Genomic DNA, 26,087 nt, shown 5'->3' on the forward strand with positions numbered 1-26,087 from the left:
GGCCGCCGGCGGCCAGCGCCTGTCAGTGTGCGGGGCGCCGCTGAGGGAGCCTGAGTGGCAGCGCCGCGCCGCGCCGCGCCGCGCCGAGCCTCCCGCGCGCACCGGAGCGGTAGGTGCGGCTGCGCGCCGGGCCCGCCCGCCTCGGGGGGAGGGGAGCCGCGCCGCGCCGCGCCGCGCCTCCGCCGGGCGGCGGCGGGGCCGGGGCCGGGGCGGTGCTCGGGCCGTTCACCGGCGAGCCCGGCTGTCAGGCGGCGGCCTCGCCGCGGCGCGCCGCTCCTGAGGCCCGCGGGCGCCCGTCTGTGGCCGTTCCTGGTGCGCGAGGAGCCGCGGGCGGGGCCGAGCCGCGCCGCGCCGGGCAGCCCGGAGGCGGCGAGCGGCGGCCGGGCCGGGCGGCGCCCGCTTCCTGGAGCGGCCGTTGAGGCCGCCGGAGCCCTGCGGAGCCGTCCCCGAAATTCCTGGCTGCCCCACCCCAAGGTAGCTTGGATTCGCTGAGCGGCTGCTTTCTTCTCCGCCTGCGCTGCTGGCGTCTCCAGAGAACACCGGGCCGCTCGCTTGCTTTCTCTTCTTTTTCTGAGCTGCGATGTTATTTTTCTGCTCGAAAGCAAACTTTCCTTTTTGGCTCTGGAGTTAACTGATTTCCTGCCTGCTGTGTCTGTCTTGGAGCGCTCGACTAGATAAGAAATTAAGTTGCCACCTTTGCTGTTTTGATTGGATGTTGCTAGGTGCAGTTTTACCAAGCTATTCCTGACCATGGAGAGGGGAGGGTGAGGCAGGCTTGAGATCAGTTAATCAAAATATACAACTGAATAAGATCTGAAGTTCAGTTAAACTGTCTGTTTACTCACCTCTCATATCTAGCCATAGGACTTCTCTTTGACACAACTTTTTTTTCTGGCAAAAGGTTAAAATACTTCTCTGCTGATTAATAAGTCACTGCTGTGGTTGATCTCAAATGCTTCCTGTCTACTTAATCAGTTACATTAGAAACATGTGTTCAGGGCTTTGCACATGTAAGAAGCGGCAATCTGAAACTAGCATCCATAAACAACTTTTAAACTTCTTTTTAAACTGTCTTTCTGAACTCTTTTATGAGTAATAAGTCGCACCTTCTTAGCTATAACAATAGTGATGAGAGTAATTGAATCAGGCTTTCAAATATGTGTCTGTCGGGGGTGCTTTATTGCGTTTTAACTAAGTTAAAATCTATTATTGGCACAGCCACTAGATTCCATTGGAATGAGTCATTTGCTATTAACTATTAAATTTTAACTGTTATGAGAGACTGAGTCTTTGAATAGTATGCTGTGAAGAAGGACTATAACAAGTGAGCATGTAACAAACAAAAATAAAAAAGGGTTTGTGGGACCTGATCCAACATCACTGGCGTTAACGAGCTTTGAAAGAAGAATTGGGATAAAGAGTAGCAGTGTTAAATATGAGAAGTTAGAGCAGAGCTTTTGTAAGAGTGATATGGTCACTAATTATTGCTCTGAAGGAGAGGAGGCAAACGTGACTGTTGTCTCTTTAGCCTTTCTCCTGCAACTTTTGAGCTCATTGGCAAATGTCAGTCAGATTTGCTGGCGGAGACAAAAGGAGAAAGGTCTGGACAACAGAAAATTTTCCAACTTCCAAGAAGAGCAGCTGGCTCTGAGTGGAAGAGACCTGGATTAGGGAAGGGTCTGGAGATGCTGTGGAAGAGAGATCAAGAGGATGCACTGGGGGACCAAAAGGAGGGGTAAGAGGCCTAGGCATGGGAGACTTAAATCTATAGGAAATTGAGCTTTGCTAACCACATTTTAGTAGCATTAACTTGCTAGGCCCTGAAAAATACAGAACGCAGCTCGTCTAAAAGACGGGTCTTAGATGCTGCAATTAAAATGGGAGTTTCTCTCATGGAGTATTGCTCAGAATGGACAAAGAAACTTGTCAGTTTTCTTCACGTTTCTAGTATAAAATTGTAATAATTGAGCTCACAAGATAGAGGATGAATTAAGCTTATGTAGAAAAGCTCCTATTCATACTAAAAGTAACAGAAATTCCCTTTTTGCCTAGCGTTTCAACATCACTGCTTTCTTGTAGCCTTACATGGCTTTTTTGTAAATGTGAGTTGAAAATCTCAAGCCACACAGCAATGTTCAGTAATAACTGGTGAAAGCTTGGTCCTGTTTACCTGGGCAGAATTAATTTTAATGCATGTTTGTGGTTAATGTCAGAAGTTGTCCATTTAAGTGCTTATATACCATCTTGCTCTAATTGAGGAAATAGCTTCACTCCACAAATGGGTCTTAAAAATCAGGATGTTTTTAAGCTGTGTTCTGAAAGCTTATATGTAAACAGCTAAGTCAGATTTGAAAACAAAACTTTGTCAGACTTAAGTTTGTTCATACTAATACTTTCTGTAATACTTGTTCGCAGAGCAGTTTGGAAAAATTAACTGGTTTGAATGAATTGGGATGCAGTGATGTTTATAAACTTTGGGTAAATGGTGTTATTCATATCCTCATTCAACAACATGAAAAGAGTTGTTAAGGGGTGAGTTGTACCCAAGTTAATCTTGAGGAAATTAAGATAGATGTGTTTAGACACTTTTGAAAATTCTACTATTGATTAAACTCAATCAAATACTTTCCTACGGAGTTTGTAATCAAACTACTGCAATATATTAATGTCTGGCAACTAAAAAGATAGTTGAAGCTTATTATCCTGATGTTTATAGTATGCAACATAAATGGCTGAAACTGGGTTTTGAAATATTTCCTGTCAAACCACTTTAAAGAATATATTTACATATTTATTATCGTTTATAACAAAGCTTACTCATGAACATAATACTGATAGTGAAATCCTTCAGACTGATCCCAGAGTTCTGGGGTGGTTTAGGTAGAAGCAACTGATCATCTTCAGGTAAACCTTTATGTGACAGTATTTGACAGTACACGAGAGACCTAGAGGAACCAGACAAAACTGTATAGGTGCCCCTCGTAGAGACACATAGATAACACTGTTAAACCAAGAGGAGGTGAAGGTTATGCATATTCTTGAATGATAGCTGGTGATCTGACTCACCAGTATTATAATCAATCAGGCGTTCTATTTGTTTTTATTGTGGAACTCTTAGATATCTGGCTTTCTCCTAACATTAAAAATGGCATTAAAAGTGTTTTAAGGTAGGGCTATATGTTGTGTACTATAACTTTTTTTTTTAATCCCTTCTGAGGCAAATTGAAACTTCTCTCTTGCTGACTGTACTGAGCTTGTTTAAATAACAACCCAGATCCATGCTACAATAATATGCCTTAAACTGACACGGCTGAAAGCGGAACCTTCTTAATTTCAGTTCCATCTGAAACGTGGGCAGGCAGGGAAGATCATCTATCATATCAAAGCAAAGACAAAGATGAGAAGTTAGGAACAAATGGAAGAAGTGCCTAGAGCTTGAAAGAGTTCTGCAAACAACTATGTTCCTCAGGCCCAGACCAGATCTTTAGTGTAACTCGTTTTTTAACAAGCTGTCATCTTTTTTTCAAGTGAAGCGTGTGTTGTTGATAAGGTTTTGGAGAGATGTCATGTCTTTACTGTAGTTTTGTAGCCAGTACTCAAGACAGATACTTTTGGCTGCATATTTGGCACTTTCTCAAATACCTACTGACAGAGCTACAGTTGTTAGAAATTGAAGGCCCCTAAAAGCTTAGGGTATATTCTTTTTTTTTTCAACTGACATTCCCAGTTATAGTGATGAATAAATTCCTGATCTTATGGTGTTGCTTTACTGATCACTGCAAAAAAGTAACATTGCTAAAATTCTACTTGTATGTTCTCATAAACCAATAGCGGCTGCAAAAGAGAAGGCTAACCTAAGTTAATGTGTTGTTCATAAAACCCTTCTCAATAAGGAAGTGGGAAACCTCACTGAGACAACATGATTTTTTTTTTTTTCAAACTAACTGTCAATCTGAAACTGCTACTGAACATTAGCACTCAAACTAGGAGAAGAAATCTGCATGCTTTGAAGCCGATATATGAAGTCTTACATATATTTTAAAGCTCTCCTTACCCAAGTCTCTTTTTTTAACCAAAACTACAGGCTGCTCCACAAGATGTTGACTAAAATTCTCCAAAAAGCAGTTGGCAAGGGAGATTTGACCCACGTAGACTGAGCAGGATCTCAGAGGAGGCTGGAGAGGTATTTGCCTTACTTTGTCCAGCTATGAGTCTCTCTGTATACATAGTAACTTCATATAACAAAAGAAGCGGTTCTTTTAAGGTCCCTACTACAAATAGCTTCTAGTGGAAGCAGCCAAGATTGAGATGGAATTGCTGAAGAGGGTGAATCATGACTTGTTTAAAGAATATTTGGGGAAGGAGGGAGTTTTCAAGGAGCAGAAAGCACACAAGTATCTCTTATATCAGGAAAGTTTGAGTTTCTCCTTGGTTTTGACTCCCTACAAGTCTAGGATGGCCTTGTCCTGTATGTCAGGTTTTCACAGGAGCACAGACGTTATTTGAGGAAGGAGCTGTCACTGCCACGAACCAGTATCTCCACAACGCAAGTGATACTGTGGATGTCTTTCGTTCTGTAAAAACGTACTTTCTTTTTTGCAGCAGTAAGAACTAACATTTAACTAGATGTGAGTGTATGATCGTAGTGAAGATAAGATGCAAGGAGTCTTTAACACTGGTGTAGCTTGCAAAAGCCCTTTGTGGGTTAGGGATGTAGTATTCACCTTTATCTACTGCATCATTACGTGACTTTCCCTTCCTTCAGTGGGTGTACGCATGGGTTTGTTATTTTCAAGGAAGGAAGAAAATCAGGAATATTGAAATCAAGAATTACAGTTGAAACTAAATGACTTGGTCAAGAGAAAGGGAGCTTTAAAAACCAGAGGAGTAGCTTTGGACAAGAAACAACTCTCTAGTTCAATAACTTGTGGCTCTTAATGTTACATGTATAACTTATGTCTGTCCTTGGAAACATGCTCATCCTGGTGACAAGTAAATAGGCAACCAGAAACATTGCTCCAGCGTGCCTTGTGGTGGGTAAATTCTATTCTTACTGATTTTGCCGTGGAACCTCAGATATCCATGTAGTGCTCCCAAGGCTTCCTTTTATCTAAAGCTTTCTATCAAAAAGAGCTACATGCAGGGCCTGGGCTGAGTGCCTACATGCAAATTAATGGGACTTACGAATGCTTTGCACCTCTGCAGATCGCCCCCTTCCCCAAAGGGCATAGAGATGAATCTGGTCTGTTCAGTTTTGAATATTGGCTTCAAGAGAAGTTAATGGCTCAATAATTATTTTAAAGTTCTGACTTTTTAAAATCATGACTTCTCCCAAATTCACCTTGTACATGCCATTAGGGAGTTGGGTTTTTGATTCTTCCATGAACATGAAAATGACGTGGCAACAATTAAACTGGGCTGGGCTTGTAGTCTCTGTGCCTACGCAGCCTTGTTAGACCCGAGTCACCCATTAAGCTGTCTGCACTCTGACTGCTGTGTGCTAAGCTAGAGGATGTTGCTTACAGTAGCTCTCTCGCTCTCTCTCTCTTTTTTTTTTTTTTAAGTTGGCAAATGAGGTACGTACTTTGACTTTAATCTCAGTAATGTTTCCATGTTACTCTTTTCCATTTAAGAGGGAGACAGGGACTTGTGATTTTGCTTCTCCCCTCCCTCTGTTGCCTTTTAACTAAACTGAGGAGTGATTTGTACAATTACGTATTTTCAGAGATGGGGATGGCTTTGCCTGGCAAACCTTGAAGGTGAGGAGAAGAGTTAATGCAAATCAGAGAGAGTGAGTATAAAAATAGCTCTGAACTTGTCAGTTTGGTCACTGGTGGCTTGGGTTAGTCATCTGGCAGGCTATCTTTCTGCTGCTCCAAGGGATTATTTTACAGCACTGAGATTTGACATAATTTCTGGAGAGAAGAGGGGGAGGGACTGCTGTAATGAGTGGGATACTGTCATCGGCACTTCTTTCTCACAGCAGCTGTTCTGTGTTTAGCCACTGAATGTGCTCATTGTTGACTTCTCTTGTATACCTACCAGGTTGTTAGGTGACTCATTTGCAAATCACACCAAGGTTCATGCACTTGGCTCCCAAATGGTTCCTTCCCCTTTCCTTGGTGGCCCTTTAGGCACTGAGCACCCATTGATGCTTGTTTTGTAGCTTTCCTGATTGAACTTTGTGTAGCCAGGAGCCTGTTCAGAATAAATATCCTGCTGCCCCAGGAAAACAAATAAAGAAAAAAAAAAAAAAAAAGAAAATCCCTGCTGCGGATTTAAACTGGTGAGCCTCAAAGACATGCTCCTATAATAGTTATGTTAACTTGTTTTTAGTGGCTTCCATTCAAACGTCGCTCCTCCTATTGGGTCTGTGGTGCTTAACACCTGTACATGTTTGTTAAGGTTTCTGGGTTTTCATGCCTTGTTTAATGATGGAAATGTTTGTTTTAAGATTTTGCACTTAAACTGTGAAAGGACTGTGGAATGAGGAAATGACCCTACAGTTAAGGGGTGATAAAACATATTCTGGTTTAAAAGAAAACAACCATGTTTGAACTTTTTCAGAATCCATGGCAGGGGGAACAGAACCTAAACCAAAGCCTGATTTCCTGTGGTTTTGTGTTCAGTGTGTTTGTAGGAAACTCTCAACTCTACGCATCCCTGATACCTCATGATATACCTTTACCCTGCCCTTAGTGCCTTGCTTCCAGACTTCCTTATGCTTCTCCCTTTCCACCCTTGGCTCCCTTCCACGTTCCTCCATGTTGCCAAGTGGCCAAGATTTGGCATGTGCTGGGACTTGTTTAGAGCTACATTTATGCTAACTGGTCAGCTAGAGCCTGGGCTGATTGCTTGGCAGCAGCTGCCAAGCAGAGAGGAAAGGAGCTGAGTTCTGCCTGCCTTTTTGTCCAGCACCATCACCGTCCTCTGTCCAACACCAGCTTGCATTAACCTGATACACTGTAGGAGCACTACTTTTACTGGGCTTGTTTATGGTTGAGTGAGGTTTTCGAAAGTTATTGGTAATTAAGGGGAAGGGAAGGGAGCAAGGCAGGAGATGTGTATGGGCAGGCTGCTTGCCTAGCCTTGTTTCATTGGAAGGAAAAATGAGAAATGGGATTTGAGGGTGACTGAGTACGAGGACAGTTAGCAGGATTTTGTGACTATTTAAAAGCTTTGTACTGTAAGGGCACAATGTAATTTCTCCTAGGTGCAGAGAGATTGTGCAGACATCAGATCTGATCTCTCACGTCTCCTCTTTTTTGTGAATGTTCCTGCTATTTAATGATATGAGAGTTCCCTCTTCTGTATTGTTCCATTGTTTGTATTTAAGCTAAAAGATTATAAGAGAAACATATTTTGCTTTAAAACCTTAGTAATCTTATCTTTTTAGTACTGAGAATAACACTGATTGTTCATCTCTTCTGTGGTACAAGTCAAGGATGGTGAGCTGGTAGTCCTGGGTTCATTTTCAGCTTCTTGCTCAGAGTTTGGGTAGGACCTTGATTTGGTTTAAATTATTTTGTATCTGATGCCTTCAGCTGCCTCCTGTTTCTCATGAACTTCAAGTCATTTCTGACTGTGAAGTTAAATATTGTAACAAGTGTTGTTTTTTTTTTTTCAGTTCTTACTCAGTGACTCTCTGAACCTGTGAAATGGCAGTGATGGGAATTACATGCCAAGGAGCCCCTGACCCAACTATCAAGCACAAGAAGGAGCTCACGGCTACAAAGGGGCTGAATGAGACAGTGAGTGAAAAGCAGAGTAGTGTTTGCAAAGTAGAAGATTCAAAGAAGGTTGCCTTTCACAGTCCATGGAAAATCTTGAATGATGTAATCACCAAAGGAACAGCAAAAGAAGAAACAGAAGGAGGCTCTGCATCAATTTCTATTATTGCCCAAGCAGAATGTAAGTAGCAGGGTGGTTTGCTGTTCATTGAGAAAAAGGAATGTGTAATGTGGTGTGAGATTTCACTCGCTTTGCGCTCCTGGAGAGCTGAGCTGAGCTGAATTCTATTTGTAATCCAAAGTAGGGTGGAATTGGTGACACATCCCAGTGTCTATTTAGGCAGCTCATGAAATCTCTTAATAATGTGGCAGCATCTACTGAATAAAGCATAAATAACAAAACACCATATGGCCATTGCACGTAGCTTTGTTGACTAGAAATGTGTCCCACTGCATCATCTATTTGTGGTTGACTTCCAAAAGGTGTTTAAAAAAAAAAAAACAACCAAAACTATTGGGTGGGAAAGAGCTTGAGGCATCAGGAGATCACAATGCTGGGAAGCTATCTAATGCTGGAGGAGGAAGAACGTACCGTTGGTGTTGTAGCGTGACTGTGTGGTAATTTGTGTGTCTGGATTATTGCTTGGTTTAGCAAGATAGTAGAGGTGTTTCTTAGTCCAGTTGTTACCAGCAGAGGCTTTGCATAATGTTGAAGATGTGTGATGATCCTGTTTTTTCTTCACACAGGTGAAAACAGTCAAGAGTTCAGCCCTACTTTATCAGAGAGATCCTTCATCGCTCATAGTAAGCGTTACAGGTGAGAAGTCTCTTAACATGAAAACCCACCTTCACTGTTTTCTGCACTGACTTGTTTCAAATCACACTGACTCTGTGTGCATGCAACTTTTTTTTCCAGAACTTCCCTTTGGATTAGCTTTTCCTAAGAGCGTGTCTTTCCCCAAGCATCTTCCTCAAAACCTTATTTTATTAGGAGGAAATATAAGTGCACACCACTCAAGACACCTTGCATTTGTCTCATTATCAATGCCTGCTATTTTATTGACCCTTGTAACCTGCCTGTATATTTGGGTTGGTGGATCTGTTTGAAAATGGAGGCTAAGAGATCCTTTCCTGTGAGGTTCATGGGCCTGAAGTAGGAAGATCCAAGAGGCAGTTTTTGTTCCTTAACTGAACTGTTAAGCAGCAGTTGGAGGATAAATAAGATGGGTTGGAGAGAAGAACCTTTGCTTAATAACAGCATCAGAAACACACAGAAATAGAAAGAGTTGTGAAGAGAAACTGAAAGAGGTAAAGGGGAAGCAGAAGTTGCATTAAAAAATTGGAGCTCTGGGACTTGCTTATCGGAAGCCATCTGAACAATGGGCATCTTTCTCTTCAGGATGTGCCCAATAAACCTCCAGCGTTCTCTGAAGTGGGTAACTGGGTTACAGAATAAGGTGCTGCCTGTTCTGCGTCAGCTTTCAGATGCTGAATCTGGCCTTGTGGGGTGTGTGTTTGACCTTGCCCACTAACTCTATAACACTGTTCTGTGAACCAACTGAAGAAAAATGGAGTGGGCCAGTTCTTAGGGGATTTATGTGGAATGCACATCAGATATGTGTTCAGGGTCAAGGCAATATGGTGATACCCAGAGAACCCAGAACCCTGCTTATTGGGTCTGATAAGCGTGTTTAATGGTGCACCGAGACAGCAGAAAATGATGGAGGAAGCTGAGCTGGCTATGAACTGTATCACTGTTCGATAAAGGCAGATGACTATGTTGCATGGCTCAACGAAACAATTATGATTTCTTCATTTGAAGATCAAATTTCCTGTTTCCTCTTACAACTTGACAACTGTTATGATTGGTATTAAGTAACTGCAAGCAAATATTCTTCTTCAGAGATATTTGCATAGGCCCCCACATATTGTTCTGGCCAGTGCTGTTTTGTATGTATATGCCTTCCTAGAAAAAGTATTGTAACATTATAATAATTGAGCTCTACATGCCAGAAGTTTTTGGCTGTTTGAAGCTGTTTCATTTCAGTGCCCTTAGTCACCCTTTTTCTTTGATGCAAAGCCTATCCTTTCAAATAGAGAATATGTTTATATTAAGAGTGCTTTTATTATTTTTGACAAAATTTTTTAATAGATTGCATTTATACTTAGTCTCAGTATTCACTAAAAATCAGACACATACTATCTCAAAGCAACCTGAAAGCATTCAGTGATTTTCACTGTCTATTCTGCCCCCTGTCTTGCTGTTCCTTGAAGAATTTGCAAATACTGGGCATGTTAACACTTTGGGGTTTGTTTGTGTGTTTGTTTTTTCCTCCCCTGTATTTCTCTCTTACAATGCTAGATGTACTACTGTGCTCTGATGTCCAAGTTCTAATTGCTGCCTATTAGAAGGCAAGAAGTTATCTTACAGTTCTCTATTCTTAAAATCTCAGAAGGCAGTATTGCTAATTCTTATTCCTGTTCTGTTGGTCATAATTGTTAACTGAAGGTGTGCTTTCCTCATCAGATTTCAGAGATTTTATGCCCTTCTGATTTTTCAATAGCCGATCAGACAGTCTTGATCAAATCCCTAACAATGTGGCCCATGCAACGGAGGGGAAGATGGCACCTACCTGTTGGAGAGGGAGGCATCGTGGTAAAAACAGAAAGAAACGTCATAAGAAAAGATCCAAGCTGAAAATACAAACAGTGGTTGCTGGCCGGCGAGGTCCCAGAACTCCAGAACAAGAAAGCTGTACCCCAATTCCAGTCCAGGTGAGGCTCCTTAGATCATCCTTCTGTATTGTTGGGTCCCCTGCGAACTCCTACAATTCTTAATTGAATTTTGGGTGGCTGTATTGAGGTTCCTGCTCAGCTGTTTTGTTTTATTTTCTAGGAAGATGAAACACACCAAAGTACTCTCTACAGAAACAATTTTTGGGTTTCAGAACTTGGCAAGGATTTGGTGTATGATCCGCTGCTGTTTGAGAAACCCGGGAAAGTTCTGTCCGCAGGCAAACTCCATCCACCAAGGAGCCAGTACAAAACGGAGCTGCACAAGCTTATTAGCCCTGTTCAGTGCCTTAATCATGTTTGGAAACGTCACTATCAGGGGGACAGTGTTCCGCAGCCTGAAACACTTCATCCTTTTCCGTACAACATAATACCTCCTCATTTCCCACCTCTGGACAGTCCTCTCCATGCCATGAAACTTAATGCTCTGGGAACGTACTTCCATGGTGATTTCAACTATCAAAACAGTGAGCATCGCTTATCTAGCCTAAACTTAGAATGCAGTTTCCCCAGGTGCGTCAACCAGTCCGTGAAAACCAGTTCGGACAAGATTTCTGTGGAAGAATATTTGGTAGATGCCTTGAAGGGGAGCGTGAGTCTCGGTGAACCACAAAATTTAGCCAGCCTAGCCAAGACGTGGAGAGGAGGCGGTCTGGACCTGAAGGAACAATTCCAAGAAGCAGATGAAAATGAAGGCGTGCTACTTAATGAGGTGATCTTCTGACCGTATATCCTGGTGTTGTGGTAGGCAGAGTTTCTCTTGGGTTCTCTCTCTTCAGGAGAGAGAATCTGCATCCACGTACTGGCTTCTGTAGCAGGGCTGCCTTTTCTGAGTGGTTCTTAATGATACGGCTAGAGCCCAACAGTTAGAGATGTGACTTTGTTTTTAGAAGGGTATGAAACCCTGTCTTAGAGATTGGTGGCTCCAATTGGTTTACTCATTCACAAAATATGCATGGCTTATTTAAAAATTGATGAGAAGTGTTTCTGTTTCCAGTCAGTCTTCCAAAACGACCTCTCTGTTTGTGAAAGAGTCCAGTGCATTCAGGTGAACAGGCTGCAGTATTTTATTGGCTATAAGATGACCTGGATTGTGACACAAACAGAAAAAGGTGCCTGTGCCACGTAGATCGTTAAGGTGCAAAGAGCGTATCTGCTACCTCTGCCAGTAAACCAACAACTTACTCGTTATCCCTTGACAAAGGCAGGAGTTTGGCACAGCAGGTGCATGTAAATCTTACCAGCATGATTCATATCTCCTAACTTCAGCTCTTTGCCAGCCTCCTTAAACTGCTCTCATCTCTTCATTGCAATCAGAGACAACCCTACCAGTATTGTCGGTGGAGTTCAGGATGTGACTTATTTGCCTGAATATGTCTACACTGAGACCCAAGGCACGGTTCTTCTCTCTCTGCTGACTATAAAAAGGGTCTAGCTCACGCGCAGAGATCTGTGTTTAGTTGGATGGATCTTGTTTTATTTGTAGGATTTCACTTTGTAATAATATCCTCCATGTGAAGGGAGTAGTTTGAAGCTCCAAAGCTATCCAAACACAGGTTGCGCTCCTTTAGGACAAAGGGATACAGTCATTCAGATCAACCAGTGCCTGCAGAAATTTAGCAGATCCTCTCATTGTCTTTCACCTCAAGCCAGTGACAGAAGCAATTTTGCCCTGGGAGGGGCTGTGGTACCATTGTGCTTTTTCTGAAAATTTTAGCCTCTTTGTCTGGAGCTTGACGTGTATGTGTTTCCATGCCTATTTCATCTCATTTTCTGATTTTAACCTCCAGAAACTAAAGCCAGTGGATTATGAGTACCGAGAAGAGGTTCACTGGACCAAGTGTCACAGTTCTTTGGGCGTTGGCTCTTTTGGAGAAGTATACAAAATAGAGGACAAGCAGACAGGATTTCAGTGTGCTGCCAAAAAGGTAATCTGTGTATGAGAAATTGTGGGAGTTGTCTGATACAAGGCATAAAGAGAGAGAGAGTCTTCTCATTCCGGAATATGATACTGCTGTGGATATGTCTGGGGCAAATTTTAAGGTGATGGCATGAAGAGAAGAGGCAGATAGAGAACCTGTGTGTGCGCACAGTGGGTCCATCTTAGCAGTCAGAAATAGGTTCGTTCGACCTTCAAAGCATGCTACGAGGCATTTTGTTTTTCTGCACTGAGACAGGCTACAAGGGTTGCAAAAAGATTTTAAGTGCATTCTTAGTGACTAGGGGTGGGGCAAAGGTTCTTGGAGTTGTCTGCTTATCTAACTCTTCCCATCTTAAAGCATGTCCAGTATAAAGGGTGACGTTGCAAGTGTTTATTGAAAAAGTAGGGAAAAGATAAGGTGGTGAGTAAAAACTCAAAAAGCAGAGTTTTCTTCTGCTCAGCGAGCGTCGCAGACAATACTGGCACATTATAATGAAGTGATTCTGTTACAGATTCAGCAAGGGTATGTATTTCTCCAGAAGCTGGCATAACAATCCATTGTTCACCAGGATACGTCGTCATATGATGCATGTAGACTATAACTTGAATGAAGATATTTATTTGTAGGCAGCCATGGGAGGCCTTAGAGTGATAATACAAGTAAATGATGAGAATGTAAACTATTCTGTTTGACCTTAACACTTGAATAGTTTCATCACCTCTGTAAAACTGCTAAGTTTCTCACATTTCTTTAATAGAAAACTTAGAAGAGTGTGTGGGAAGTGTTTGTCTTGAGTGCAGAAATGTTATATGCAAAAAGAATTGGCAAGTTGTATTTTTTCAAATAAAAACATTCACTTTTTCTTGTTTACATCACTCTCAACTTGATGCATTGCCTAATGGAAAGATGTAAGTAGCAAGACTAAGCCATCTTGGGTTTTTTTGTTTTTTTTTTTTTTAACCATTTCATTTGTGAGCTGTATAGAAGAGAAAATATTTTAAACTTGTAGAAAGTTATTTCTTATTCTGCATCCTCACATTTCAGATGTAGAGCTTCGTGGTAACATGGCAAGCTTATTTTCTCACAGTACGAAACTACTCCAGTTTATTATCCACTGTACCAATACACAGTCTCGGGGGAAATAGCTGTTAATAGTGGGGTAAATTTTCAGGAAGGAGAGGTGGGGTTGTGCTGAGAGAAAGTAGACACAAGGTTAGGAGAAGTGTTAGTCTTTCAAAGCCGCCGTTAACTTTTTTCCTAATTCCTAGAGGATTTCAAAGGATACTGCTGTAGATAAGCACTACATTTTCTCAGATCATACTCCTAACCAGTGAATCCTAACACGCAAGTTGAACGCTTGAACTACGATATGTTTCATTTTACGTCAGTAACTATCTGGAATTACTGCTGTCTGCCCTTATTAGAAGGGGACTACCTGACCTTCTTTCACTGTGCTTGGTGCTGTAAGCACCTGCCCTCCAAATTCTTGAGATTAAAGCAAACTAGCTCTAGCTGGATTGCTGACACTGAAGAAATATGATACATCCTTTTCCCACCAGAATCTTAATGACTCATGTTTTCCTTCTGATCTTTAGCAAATTCTTATTTTATTTTGTTTGGCCAAACTTAGTTACTAGAGTCTTTCTTAAACTATTTTTCTGCACAGCTTGACAACCACCTAAAAAGGTGATAGTGTAGATCACTGCCTGTGGTCATATTTCATATTCCCTCCTGTTTCAGAGGAGTTGTTTGTTCTCCAAGTACTACTCTATCCCTGGACTTTTCCCTTCCAGATCTCATAAAAGCAGAATGCCTAAGTTGTCAGTTATGTCCTCTTAATTGAGACAGAAATTACCTTTAAAAAAATAAAATAAAAACAAAAAACCTCCCTGAAAATTACCTATATTCAGCCATAAGCCAGATGTATGTGAACCTAGCATCTTTTTTGACCAATTTGCACTTAACTCGGACTGAGGATTAGTGTCTCCCTTCTTCCTTGCTCAATCTGAGTGTTCCCACTTACTGTTATACCCATTTATCTGTGGTAATGAAGGTTATTCTTGGGCCTCTGATGCTAGACTGCGCAGGACACTGACTCAGGCACTGGGGAGGGATGAGTCTGTCAGAATTTGTCAGTATTTGTTCAGTGCTGCTTCTTTGTTTCTCTAGGTACAAGTTGAACACTTCCGTGCAGAGGAGTTAACAACATGTGCTGCAATAACAAGTCCTAAAGTTGTCCCTTTGTATGGAGCTGTGAAGGAAGGGCCTTGGGTGACTATCTTCATGAAACTGATGGAGGGTGAGAAAGGAGTAATCACAATGGAAGCACCATTGTAATTGTCAAATGCAGTGGACATTGATCTCCTCTTCCTCTTGCCCCAGTTTTAAATCTTTTAAGTCTTTGGTGTATCCAGGCTGTTCCTAGCATTAGTTCCTGAGTGGGTTGGAGTTAGGTATGTATTATAGCCCCTGGTAGAAATTATCTTTTTATGAGGGGAGTAATTTCTCCCCTTTCCCCTCACCCCAGTTCAAGATGCATATCTCTTGGGCACCAGCTGCAAATTCTCACTAAAGCACATAGCAAAAAATCAGTATCAGCTATCATGGTGTAGTGGCATGTTTATATGGTACTTATAAAGCACATTGTACTGTAACAGGGAATGCTGTATAAGCAAACCTAGAAGTATCCATTGCCTGAGGCTTCTTTTCCCAGCCAGGACCATGGAAAACACAGCCTTTGAAGAATTAGCTGATGACCAGTAGAGCCTAGAAGTGGTTGATCTGATGACAAAGTAGTTGCTTTTGGTACAAAGCAAGATTGTTAAATTGATGCTAAGCAAAAAGGCTGCATGAAAAAGGATTGGTTTCCATGGGCAGTAAGAATAAACAGAAGGAACAGACCCACGTGTGGAAGATGAGGACTGCCACACCTGGCAGGTCTCGTTGCTGCTCTGGAAAAAATGAGGACTGTTGGTGATGCTGAGAAGTATTTAACAGATAGGCTAACATGAACTCTCTGGATTCTCTTCTAACATGAACTCTGTGGATTTTCTTCTAGGTGGCTCGCTGGGTCAGCTGATTAAACAGAGCGGCTGCCTGCCAGAGGATAGAGCTCTTAGTTATCTGGGTCAGGCATTAGAGGGCTTGGAGCATCTTCATGCTCAAAACATTCTTCATGGAGATGTAAAAGGTAGGCTGCTACTTAACATATATTGTTCTTTCTTCTCTTAAAAAAGAGCAAACTTCTCAGAGATTGAGTTATGGAGTGACAAAAAGGTTATTTACTAGATTTTCTGCTCTGCATTTCAGATTGGAGCCTAACTTCATTTTAAACATCTGGGCATATAATATTTGTCCCTTCTTTCTCTCTGTCATCCAGTGGATCTGACAGGCTGTTTGCCCAGTATACCCTGCCCCTGGGATAGAAGAATCTCCAGGACAGATAACTGGTGGCTCACAAGTAGAGATAGTTACAATTGTGTAGTTGCTGAAGCCAGTGATGCTCAATAAGATTAATAGACCTTAGTTTGGGCTCAGCAAAGACTGTAGCTCTGTGGGCTTTGGACTTTTTTTTTCCCCCTATGAGTGACTACAATATGAAGGACACTGACTAATTTAAAACCTCCCTTTGACAGCGGACAATGTGCTCTTATCTGATGATGGAAGCAGGGCTCTTCTCTGTGACTTTGGTCACTCTGCTCACCTTCATCCAGATAGCTTGGGAAAGTGCTTGATCACAGGTAAGGTTTATCTGCTGTTATTCTAAAGAATTACCATACTGACTCTTTCCTCTTTTTTTTTTTTTCTTTTTAACATTTATGCATGGCTAATTTGCAAGCAATTGTGTTTCCACACTTATGTTACTCGTAGTGTTGCATTTCTTGCATTTATTGATACTACTATGATGTATCCCACTGCCAGCTAAAACTAAGTTAAGGTTGGAAGTTGGTCCTTATCTCGCAGTCCAGAAGTCACCTTGCCAGAAACCACATCCGAACTTTTTAGAAATCTAACTGTACGGCTGGTCAGGTAACTTCAGTAAATAGCTGGGGAAGAATCCTGGCCTCCACTCCAGCAAAATTCCTTGCTGACTTCTGTGTAGTGAGACTTTTACCATGCTTCTTAATGCAACTGTTAGAAAACATATCCACCTCTTTTAATGCTGAACTCACCAATGGAAGGTCATATTTTGCCTTTCAAGTTTATTGGGAAGAGGAGTTTAATACCTAGTCCAAATATAAGGCGTGAGACTGAATGCAGTCTTTGAACAGCTGACAGGAGCATGTGATACTGCTTTTGGGTTAAGTTGACTTGTGTGTCATTTTTCCTGAAAAGACGCTTAGGCTTCCTAGCAGTTGCACTGGAAAAATTCTCTATTTTACATGCAATAGTTTTCATTTGAATTTGTCATTGCGGTCTTAGGGAACTATGTACCTGGCACAGAAACTCACATGGCTCCAGAGGTGGTCATGGGAAAGCGCTGTGACTCTAAAGTGGATGTCTGGAGCAGCTGCTGTATGATGCTGCACATGCTCAACGGGTGCCACCCTTGGACCCAGTATTACAATCATCCTCTCTGTCTAAAGGTAAGTGACCCAAAATATCTCTGGTAAAAGGCACTTAAGCTGGTAAAATCTCATTATACCTAGCCAGACAGCAGTCACTTCAGGAAGGCTCTCTGAGAGCCCGTTGGGCATCTAAGATGATGCAAACCTTGCTTTGGAAGCTAATCATTTCTGATTCCCCTTAGACTGCTGTGTGTTATGCATATTAGGGCTTGCTTTCTTCCTTTCTTTTTCTCATCCTTCTTACAACTTAAGTGTGACCTTTTAGCTATTTAGCTGTAATAGAATTATGGCTCAGGTCTTTGATTCTGTACCTAACAGATGTCTCATTTTATGCCAGAATCTCAGTTGGAAACTCTCAGGATGGGAAGAACCTTTCTGAAAACAAATGAAGCCTCTCTAGTTTAACCTCTTTCACTTCCTGTTTGTTACACAGATAGCTAAAGAGCCACCTCCTCTGAGGGAAATTCCACCTTCCTGCAACCCTCTCACTGCTGAGATTATTAAAATGGGTTTGGAGAAAGAGCCTGTTCAGAGAGCATCTGCATCTGAACTGAAAACTAAGACCACTGTTGCCCTTGAAGAAGGTAAAAATGTCCTACGTTTAAAGCTGCTTACCTACACTGGTAAAGCAGCCAGTTACCACCTATGTCTGAATAGTCCTATGGAGACTATCGATGTGTCTAAGCTGTGAAGTATCTACTGCATCTAGTGAGCTGAAGTCTGGTATTCAGCAAAACTGAGAAAGAGGTTTATTTCATTCTTGACTGTAACTCATATTGGTGGTCGAGTCTTCCCTCTGACACTCTAAAATTTGTTTCAGCTTAATTCTGCTGAAAGCCTCTATGGTGTAGAAAGAGCTTGCAGACATGATGTATCTTTTTCTTTTGAAGACCTTGGCATTTCACAGCAAGATACAGTTCAGAAACTCACGTTTCTTGTCAAACATGACTTTTTTTTTTTTTTAAATGCAATAATGCTTATCTGCTTTCTGTTCTAGTGGGAGGTGTGACAAGCCCATGGAAAGGGGAATACAGAGAGCCTAGACATCTAGCTTTGAACAAAGAAAACAGTCAACAGACCTCCCTGCCCCCTACAGTGAGCCCAGTTTCTGAGACTGGTTCTGACGGAAAACTGGCAGTCAAAGTTTCTTGTGCAAGCCCAGTCCTACCACCACCGTCTCTGGAGCGAACTGAGGAGGTTGAGGGACCCCCTTGGAACCTGTGCAAGGAGTTATCTGGGATCTGGGATCCTCCACCTCTCTCTTCTTTGGCTCCTCTGCCCCTGAAGAGCTGTAGCCATGTGGAGAGAGCAACAACCATTTCAGAACAAGAGCTTCAGCAGCTGGAAATAGGTGAGCAACGTGCTATGCAGGGAATTTAGCTTTTTACTTGCGAATGTGATAAAAATACAGCTGCTTTCTTTTGGCGTCTTGACAGTTATTTCTGGGTTTTGTGCTTGGATCTCATTTTGCTCATAGTTCCTCTCCTGTTACACAAATTGCTCATCCTTCCTTGAAACTATCAAAACTCGTAGTTCTTAAGCAATTAAATATGCCACAAAGGTAGAGGTCAGGATTTTCTTCTAGTCTCCAAGCAGTGGGGTGATCCTATGTAAGAGGCATGGAACCTCTCGAGGACCAGCCAGCCTCCGAGCCTAACAACTCAGATACGTGCTTATGTGCACCCTATAAAGATCGTCTGCAATTCCAGCTTCATATGAAGTTTGGAATACTGAAAATCCAATTCTTTTAATACAGAGATAAGCCTATCAGATGGAGACATCAAACAAAGCAGTGAAGTTAAGAGCAGTCTGCAATTATTTTGTTGTGGGCATTGGAAAACCTATGTCCACCAACCAAGGAATTGGATTACCAGCAGCTGCAAAAGTTCAATGTGAAAATTAATAAAGTTCCAGTCCAGTTCCACTACCCCGGAACATCTCAAACTGCCATTTCTTTATCCCATATTTTCTTGTCTTCATAAATGAATTGAAAAGCTTCACCCTAGGCAAAAGTTGTCTTGAAGCGTAACCATTGCCACAGAATTGAGGAATAGCATTTTAGGGGTTGCTGGGGTCCAACTTTCCCCTGAAATAGCTTTGGACTTTCAGCAGCCTTGTCAGGTCTGCATATTCTCAGTGCAAGTTACTGCAGCAGTTAAATAGTTAAGTTTTATCTTTTTGCAGATGGTTCTAGAGTGAATACTGATAGATGGCGTGATAGGCAAGAACTGGGAACTTCCGGGTGCTTGTCCCGTCTCTGAGTTGTTACGTGTTATTGCACAAATCATTTGTTGGTTTTGGCTCAGTTTCCCTATTTTCACAATGGCAGCAATAGCCTCTACTTAACAGAGGAATTGTGTCAGGTGTTTTACAGACACTAATGTCAGTGTTGAGTGGATAATGCTGAGAAAGCTTTGGGTATTAATTGCAGTAACTGACACTAGAGCAGGAAGGCATGAAAGGAATTGCTGCAGATGTCTGTCTTCTCTCTCCTTTTTGCTTGTAGAACTATTCTTGAACAGCCTGTCACAGCCTTACTCGCTGGAGGAGCAAGAACAAATGCTTTCGTGTCTCAGTATCGACAGCCCTTTTGTATCAGATGCCAGTGAGAAGGTGAATATAAACAGACACTAGACTTGTTATTGTGGGTTTGGAGGGGTGGCAGGGTAACAGTCTCTGGGAAATTGGCAGCTGTGACCAATAGACATCTTGGGTCTGTTGTTGCTTTTTGATGCCCCTTTTTGCTCAAGACTACTGTGGAAAGAGATCTTTGTTCCTGGACAACAGGACGTTTAGGACTTCAGTAGTTGTTCTTTAGTTTGCCGTCCAACATGGATCCACTTCCTCCAGTCGCTTTCCTGTGCTGTGTTCTCACAGTAAACATCAAGCATGTGGATCTGAAAACCTCACGGCCTTGACCATGTCCATGGAGAAGCAAGGACCTGAAGGAACAATGTGAGCATAGGATCTGTACTGAGTTGGACCTAATGCATGTGTAACCCAGGAACCTCTTCCTGGCAACGGTCCCTAAAGGGATGCTTAGGGAAAGAGCATAAGAATAGGGCAAAACATTCCTCTTGAACATTCTCCTCTTGAACATCCTCTACCAGCCTATGGTTCTGTCCTCCGTGAACTTGTTTTAAACCTTTCATGCTTATGACCTAACAGTTTGTTTCTTACATACAAAGTTTAATTGATTTTGTTTGCCTTAAAGCTGGTGTTTATAAGCTAGACAATACCAATGAGAAATAGTGAATAGACCTTGTTGAACAAGGGAAGGACGTAATTTGATTTTAAACCCTTCAGTCCTTATTTTCGAAGATGTAAAGTGCTAAATTGTGTAATCTGCTACCTATGGGAGTCATTTTATATTGTGATCATCTTTGTTTCCTATTTCTGTTCCTCTTCTCAGCTCTGTAATGCTTCTGTGGCTCTTGGATAGTATAGGCTTTCCCAAGTAGTACAGCAGTTTAGAGTCCCTGGTTGTTTATGTATGGTTAACTGTTTTCTCCTGCCTGTGTTACATGTCACTTGTTGACGTTAAAATTTTCTCTGATGCTTTATTCTTCTGCCACTTCCTTTTTTTCCCCCCCTTCCACTCAATTCTTGATTTGACTATTGCGAATAAGTTTCTGCTTCTACAAAGTGTTATATTGCTATTCATCGCCTTTTATAGATGGCAGGTAAATGTTGAATAACTCAAGTCCCAGCCTAGATCCACGTGGATTTCTGCTCTTTTCTTCTTGGCATATCGGTTTCCCATTTATTATCTCATGCAAGCTCATTTTCTTTAGGAGCCTTTGACAGATTTGTGCTTACTTCTGCAGAACTCCCTGAAGGCTTCTCATAGCTTGAGGGACACCATGAGCTCTGGGATTCATTCCTGGAACAGCCAGACAGACGGACAGAGTTTCAGTTGGAACAACCTGCTGAATCGCAGTCGACACACGGACACTCCCAGCTATTTCAATGGTGAGTCTGTCTTTCGAAGGACTGGATAAACGATCGGGTACAGCTTTCTCCATATCCTACCCCCTCTAGATATTGAGTGTTGGAGCTCTTCTTCCCCTTTAGTTACTTTGTCAGTACAGACCCTGCTAAAAGCACTTGGGTTGGCAAGATGCCAAGTCTGCCCCAGTTGTAGATTATACAAGCCTGTAGAATGCAGTAAGAGCCAAAGAAGTTCCTGAACCCAGAGCGATTCAGCTCTATGCCTTGCCTTGTGTAGAAATATATCCTTTATGACCGTAAACTTCTACAGAATAGTTTTAAGGGCATGGTTCACTAATCAATATGTCTCTTCAGCTGCTTTCTTTCTAAATCCAGCCCTGCTCTGTGAGTCATTGTTGTCTTCAGCAGACCTCCATGCTTGGCCAAGGAATACATACATGAAATGCTTGATGACAAAAAACAGTTCTTCTGATGCCTGTATCTTACCAGGCAATTTTTATGTGTTGCACTGTGAAGTCATTGTACTTACAGCAGAAATTACTGACTTCTCTTGCACATTTCAGGAGTAAAAATCCAGATTCAGTTGCTAAGCGGAGAAAATCTGCACATCAGAGATTTCCACAGGACAAAGGTGGGAGACATTGCCACTGGGATAAGCAGCCAGGTGAGACGCAAAGCTGAGAGCTCTTTGGCTATTGCACTTTGTCCGAGAAGAAATTTCTTCTCGGACATGCAGCCTCACAGTGCCTTAAAACCAGTGAACGATTCCATTCAGAGACACTAATAACACATTTAATAACTTCAGTGCTGTTGTCATGAGTGTTATACCAGAAAATATTTTCTGAATCATGATCCAGTGCCTATTGTCATAGAGACCATAGTTGAGCTCAATCTTAAAAAAGTACAGGTGCTGCAGCTTAAAAAGCCTTCTTTGACTAGAGAGAGAGATTCTTTCCCCTATCTCTAAAGAAAAGAGAATTATTATATGACTTTTCCTCTAGAACGGTAATATCAGCAAAGGAAAACTGTTTGGTTTGGGCTATGGCACTTCTAACTTTGTTAGGTCGGAGGAGATATTGGCATACGCCACTGAACCTCATTGTGGGCCTCTTTGGCAATTCCTCAAAGAAACTATCACTGTTTGTGGGACCAAGACTGATGTGACTGTAAAATGTGGTGATCCTCTCTAAATAAAGAGGTTGCAGAAGTCCAGAATGTTTTATTGGTGTTGGTTCTCTTTGGGCATATATCATTCTCTTGGAGGTCACAAAGCGAACTATCATTAGCCCACAGAGGAATCCACAGCGCCCAAACACAGCCACTGCAGCTCAAGAACCACCAGTGATGGCCAAAAACCTGGGTGAGGTAGTTCAGCAGCAGAGTGAATGCTAGCTGGTCCAGTTTCTGAGATATTTTCTTATCGGAGAAAGTTAGCATGTTTCTGCCAGGCATGAGCCTCTCTCCTGGAGCTTTTCACGGGTTAGGAGCTATTTGCCAGTCAGGCTGTTTGCTAGCAGGATGTTCTATTATGTGCTGAAGGAGACTTGAAGCGCCACTCAGTTCTGTTCTGCTTCACAGATACCAGTCCCTGCTTTCAGTTTGGTGACAAAAGAAGGCCAACCAGTTCACTACGACATGGAGGTCCCTGACTCTGGTATTGAGTTGCAGTGCACCCTCGCCCCTGACTGCAGCATCAGCTGGACGTGGAGAGTCAAGCATGGGCAACTGGAGAACAGGCCGTGAGGCTATTTCTGCTTTGGAGGTTTTCAGCTTGTTGAAATAAGGAATTGCAAAAGCTTCCGACCACCTCTGCCATCAAGCACCAAGTGCAGTTGCTGGTGTTTTGTGCTGAAGTAGGATAGCAGTTCAGCGGCTCACTGCTCTGGGGCCTCCGTTCTTGTTGTCTATCCTGATCCAGTTCCAAGATATGTCCTGAGCTTCGATGTTCCCCGGAACAGTGGGAATTGTTTGTTTTGGGTATGAGTGTTAGATTGAGCTTGAAAATGGTGGGTGGAAATCCCTGCTTTGCAGAGGACTGTGATTGTGCTTTCCAGGAGAGTACTGGGGTTGGATGGGAACACCTGTTGCTCAGCCTCTGAGATGAATGGAAGCCAATAGTGACCGGACTGCTAGAAGGAGGTGGTTGAGTATCTTCAGTGTAGCTGTAGTTGTTTGTGCCGAGGGGAGCTGGCTAACTTTCTTCTTGCTGGAGGAAAAACTTAATGCTTCTGTAGGTTTTGAGTAGCATCATCTCTACCTCCAGCCTTTTGCATGGGGAAAACTGAAAGCAGTAGCTAGATGGGTTCTCTGTTTCACCTCCCACCCTTCCCTACAGATGCTTCCTTCTTGAATCAGAAAAGAGCTTTGTTCCCAGAAAGAGCTTTGCTTGCAGCTCTCATCTTCATATCTCCTCCCTGATTTAGGAGCTGACGCTTCCCTCTCTGGTGTTGCTACCGACAAAGGAGTAAAACAGTCTGGCAGGAAGGGTAAGAGGATTGTGTTCCTTGGTGGGTAGAGTAGGAGGATTGTATTCCTTCGTTCTGCTTCCACCGCTGCTGCTGCCTTACTGTGACTTCACTGGAGCTGTACCGTCCATTCAGCTCCCCCTGGAGGGAGAAGAAACAGCAGCTCTATAAGCTCAGACAAGGTCTGAATTTTGCTGGCACGTTTTAAAAAAACAAAACAAAAAACTCACTTCCAGCTATCAATCTAGCCAGCCATCCGGCCTATCTGCTGGAGATTATTGCCCTGCCGCAGGCTTGGCAAGAGGGAACGTGCCTGTGGCTCAGGTGGCCCAGTTCTGCATGGTGTTTTAGTTCAACCTGTCTTCAGCAACACTGACAAACAGGCACTACACTTTGTACTCCTTCCTCTGTGTCAAAATATGTTAAAGGAGTGGTATGGACAGCTGGGCCCATAATGCCTTAAGCTTTGGTGAGTTTTATATGGGTTTGCGAATCATTTGGAGCACACTGAAATTGTATGGGTCAAATCCAGACGTCCAGACGTCCAAATCCAGCTAGTCCTTCTATAACAAAACCAGAGGGAGCAATAAGCTATGACTGTACTTGTTCAGGACTGCACTAAGTCCTTACATGTCTGGAAGTCAGTTTGACAGTCGCTTGACTGTGTTTTCCAGAATGCTGTAAGTACAGTGGCCACTGAGTGGGGGATGAATAGAGAAATGGCTCCCAAAAAGCAAGATGGGCCCTTCTGGATCCATGCTGGTCCTGGGGGGCACAACGAAGCAGGAATGTTTGCCGTTTTATGGAGTGAAGTTCAGCTACAAAACAGCTGAATAAGCTGAAAAAATGTCTCTGGGTCTCCCATTTTGAGGACTCAAGTTTGCTAAGCAACTGATGTTCTTTCCCTTTGGTCTCCAGAACGTTGGCTGTTTCTTGGTATCCTCGGTGGTGGCATCCTTAATCAGAAAACTGAATTTGGGATGCAAGAAAAAAGTGGAACTCTTGAAAAAACCTGTCACCACTGTGGGTGTAGTTTTTATAGCACTTTTTGTTCTAAATCACTTAATATGTTGTCCAAAATAGGTACCTAATAGCTGAAATGCAGCCATATTAAGGGTCTTTTTAGTAAACAGTTAATACGTTACGCACATCTCTTCCAGGAAAGAGTAGGGGGAAATGGGAAGGTTGGCACAATCTCTCTTTCAGATGCCATAAAGTACACAGAATTGCAGACTCTGGAGTAGAAGGGATTGAAACACCTGTCTGCAGCTCCCAAACTAATGTTTAGGGCAGCAACCAAACTTCCTGTGCCTAGCACCTTCCCAGGCTCTCTCTGAGGGGGAGGAGAAAACTTGTTAGTTGTTCTTAAGAAAAGTCTGGCAAAATAACTGCTAGCAATGTGTCAATATGAAAGAACAGCCTATTCCCCTCCCAAAGGGTGCAGCTTGTGGCTTTCGCTGTTCACTCTAAAATGCTTCACTGTATAGGTGAGATGCTGCTGACCTTGCAGTATCTGTTTTTGTGACTTCCACATCTGTCTATACCTTGATGGTATTTGACTCAAGTTCTGCCAAGCAGTAGGACAGACTGCAGCAACCCTCTGTTTGCAGGACCTCTGAGCCTTGCACTTCATTTATAGCATTAACGCTGGTCTCTAGCCACCTACATGAATGGCTAAAAGGTGGTAAACCCTTGTGAATCCAGAATGTCTTCATCCAGTAGATGGAGGTGTTTATGTTCTCCTGTAGTCTCACACCAGCATTAGCCGGTATCTCCATCCTGTTTGTTTCATCCAAAAACCTCACTTGTATTTTGCTGCCCTCTCAACTGAGAAAGCGAGGCTGCAAATTTCCATGTTACAATCAGTTACGTGAGGGTCAGACAAACAGGCTGTGGTGGCAGCTGTCCCTGTTAGATGGGAAAGATGCTTTAAGTGATACCACAAACCACTGGTGCTTTCATACTGTCCTGAAATGTGGTTCTGCTCTCAGAAGTATCTCTAGGGTTCTTAATGTTTTTTCCATCTATCAGCTTGGCATCTCCTTGACTCTCTCCTGTTGCCAGGACAGTTTCCTGTTAATTTGGCCGGTCATTTTTGCTGTGACAGGCAGAAAAATTCCAGCTTCCAGATAAAGGCTGGCTGTGCAATATGGACAGAAAAGAAAGTCAAGGAAGCTTTTTATTACTCACGTTAAAATTTGATTGAATCTGTGTGTAATAGCTTAATTAGTCTTTAGGACAGAACCACAGTTCAAGATAGGGAGGATAAATAGCAGTAATAGTGACAATATAGATGGCTCTGGTCATATAGCTGCTTCCTAAAGTCTTTGGGAAAATCACATTGCTGTTGGCAAAGCAATATGAAGCTGATAATCTCTTTGGGATGGGCAGTACTGGTGTGGGGGAAGGCAGTGGAATGACTGGCTTGTATTGAATGAATGACACTTTATAAAGCTGTGATTTCTTGAAATTAACGTTTCAACTTGCGTTTTCACAAAAAAAATAAAAGTGGGGGAGGGAATGTTTCTTCATTCTCATTGCCGATAGTTTGATATATTGTCCTGGAGAACAGTGAAATGTCTGCTATGTGATATTGTAGCCTTTGGGGGCAAGAAGTCATTTGCAGGTATGAAGAGACAGCAGTACCTTTGACAGATC

The 26,087-nt window shown here is 42.5% G+C and overlaps 1 protein-coding gene across 4 annotated transcripts; it reads left to right on the forward strand.

Annotated features, from left to right (window-relative positions):
- MAP3K14 (mitogen-activated protein kinase kinase kinase 14) lies at positions 1-25,960 on the forward strand. 4 transcript variants are annotated; one of them, XM_068918852.1, is made up of 17 exons: positions 53-109; positions 5,726-5,791; positions 7,628-7,911; positions 8,478-8,547; positions 10,295-10,505; positions 10,627-11,235; positions 12,314-12,451; positions 14,615-14,744; positions 15,504-15,635; positions 16,081-16,185; positions 16,868-17,031; positions 17,447-17,597; positions 18,011-18,364; positions 19,520-19,626; positions 20,841-20,985; positions 21,528-21,628; positions 22,543-25,960. In XM_068918852.1, the coding sequence occupies exons 3-17, from the start codon at positions 7,659-7,661 to the stop codon at positions 22,705-22,707; spliced, it is 2,835 nt and encodes a 944-aa protein (XP_068774953.1). In that variant the 5' UTR covers positions 53-109; positions 5,726-5,791; positions 7,628-7,658; the 3' UTR covers positions 22,708-25,960. The 4 variants fall into 4 exon arrangements, with proteins under 4 accessions (XP_068774952.1, XP_068774955.1, XP_068774953.1 ...); XM_068918851.1 differs by lacking the exon at positions 5,726-5,791 and having other exon boundaries at positions 1-109; XM_068918854.1 differs by lacking the exon at positions 5,726-5,791 and having other exon boundaries at positions 26-113.
- The last annotated feature ends 127 nt before the right edge of the window (positions 25,961-26,087 follow it).

Source organism: Struthio camelus, chromosome 25 (assembly GCF_040807025.1).
Source record: "Struthio camelus isolate bStrCam1 chromosome 25, bStrCam1.hap1, whole genome shotgun sequence".
NCBI lineage: Eukaryota > Metazoa > Chordata > Aves > Struthioniformes > Struthionidae > Struthio > Struthio camelus.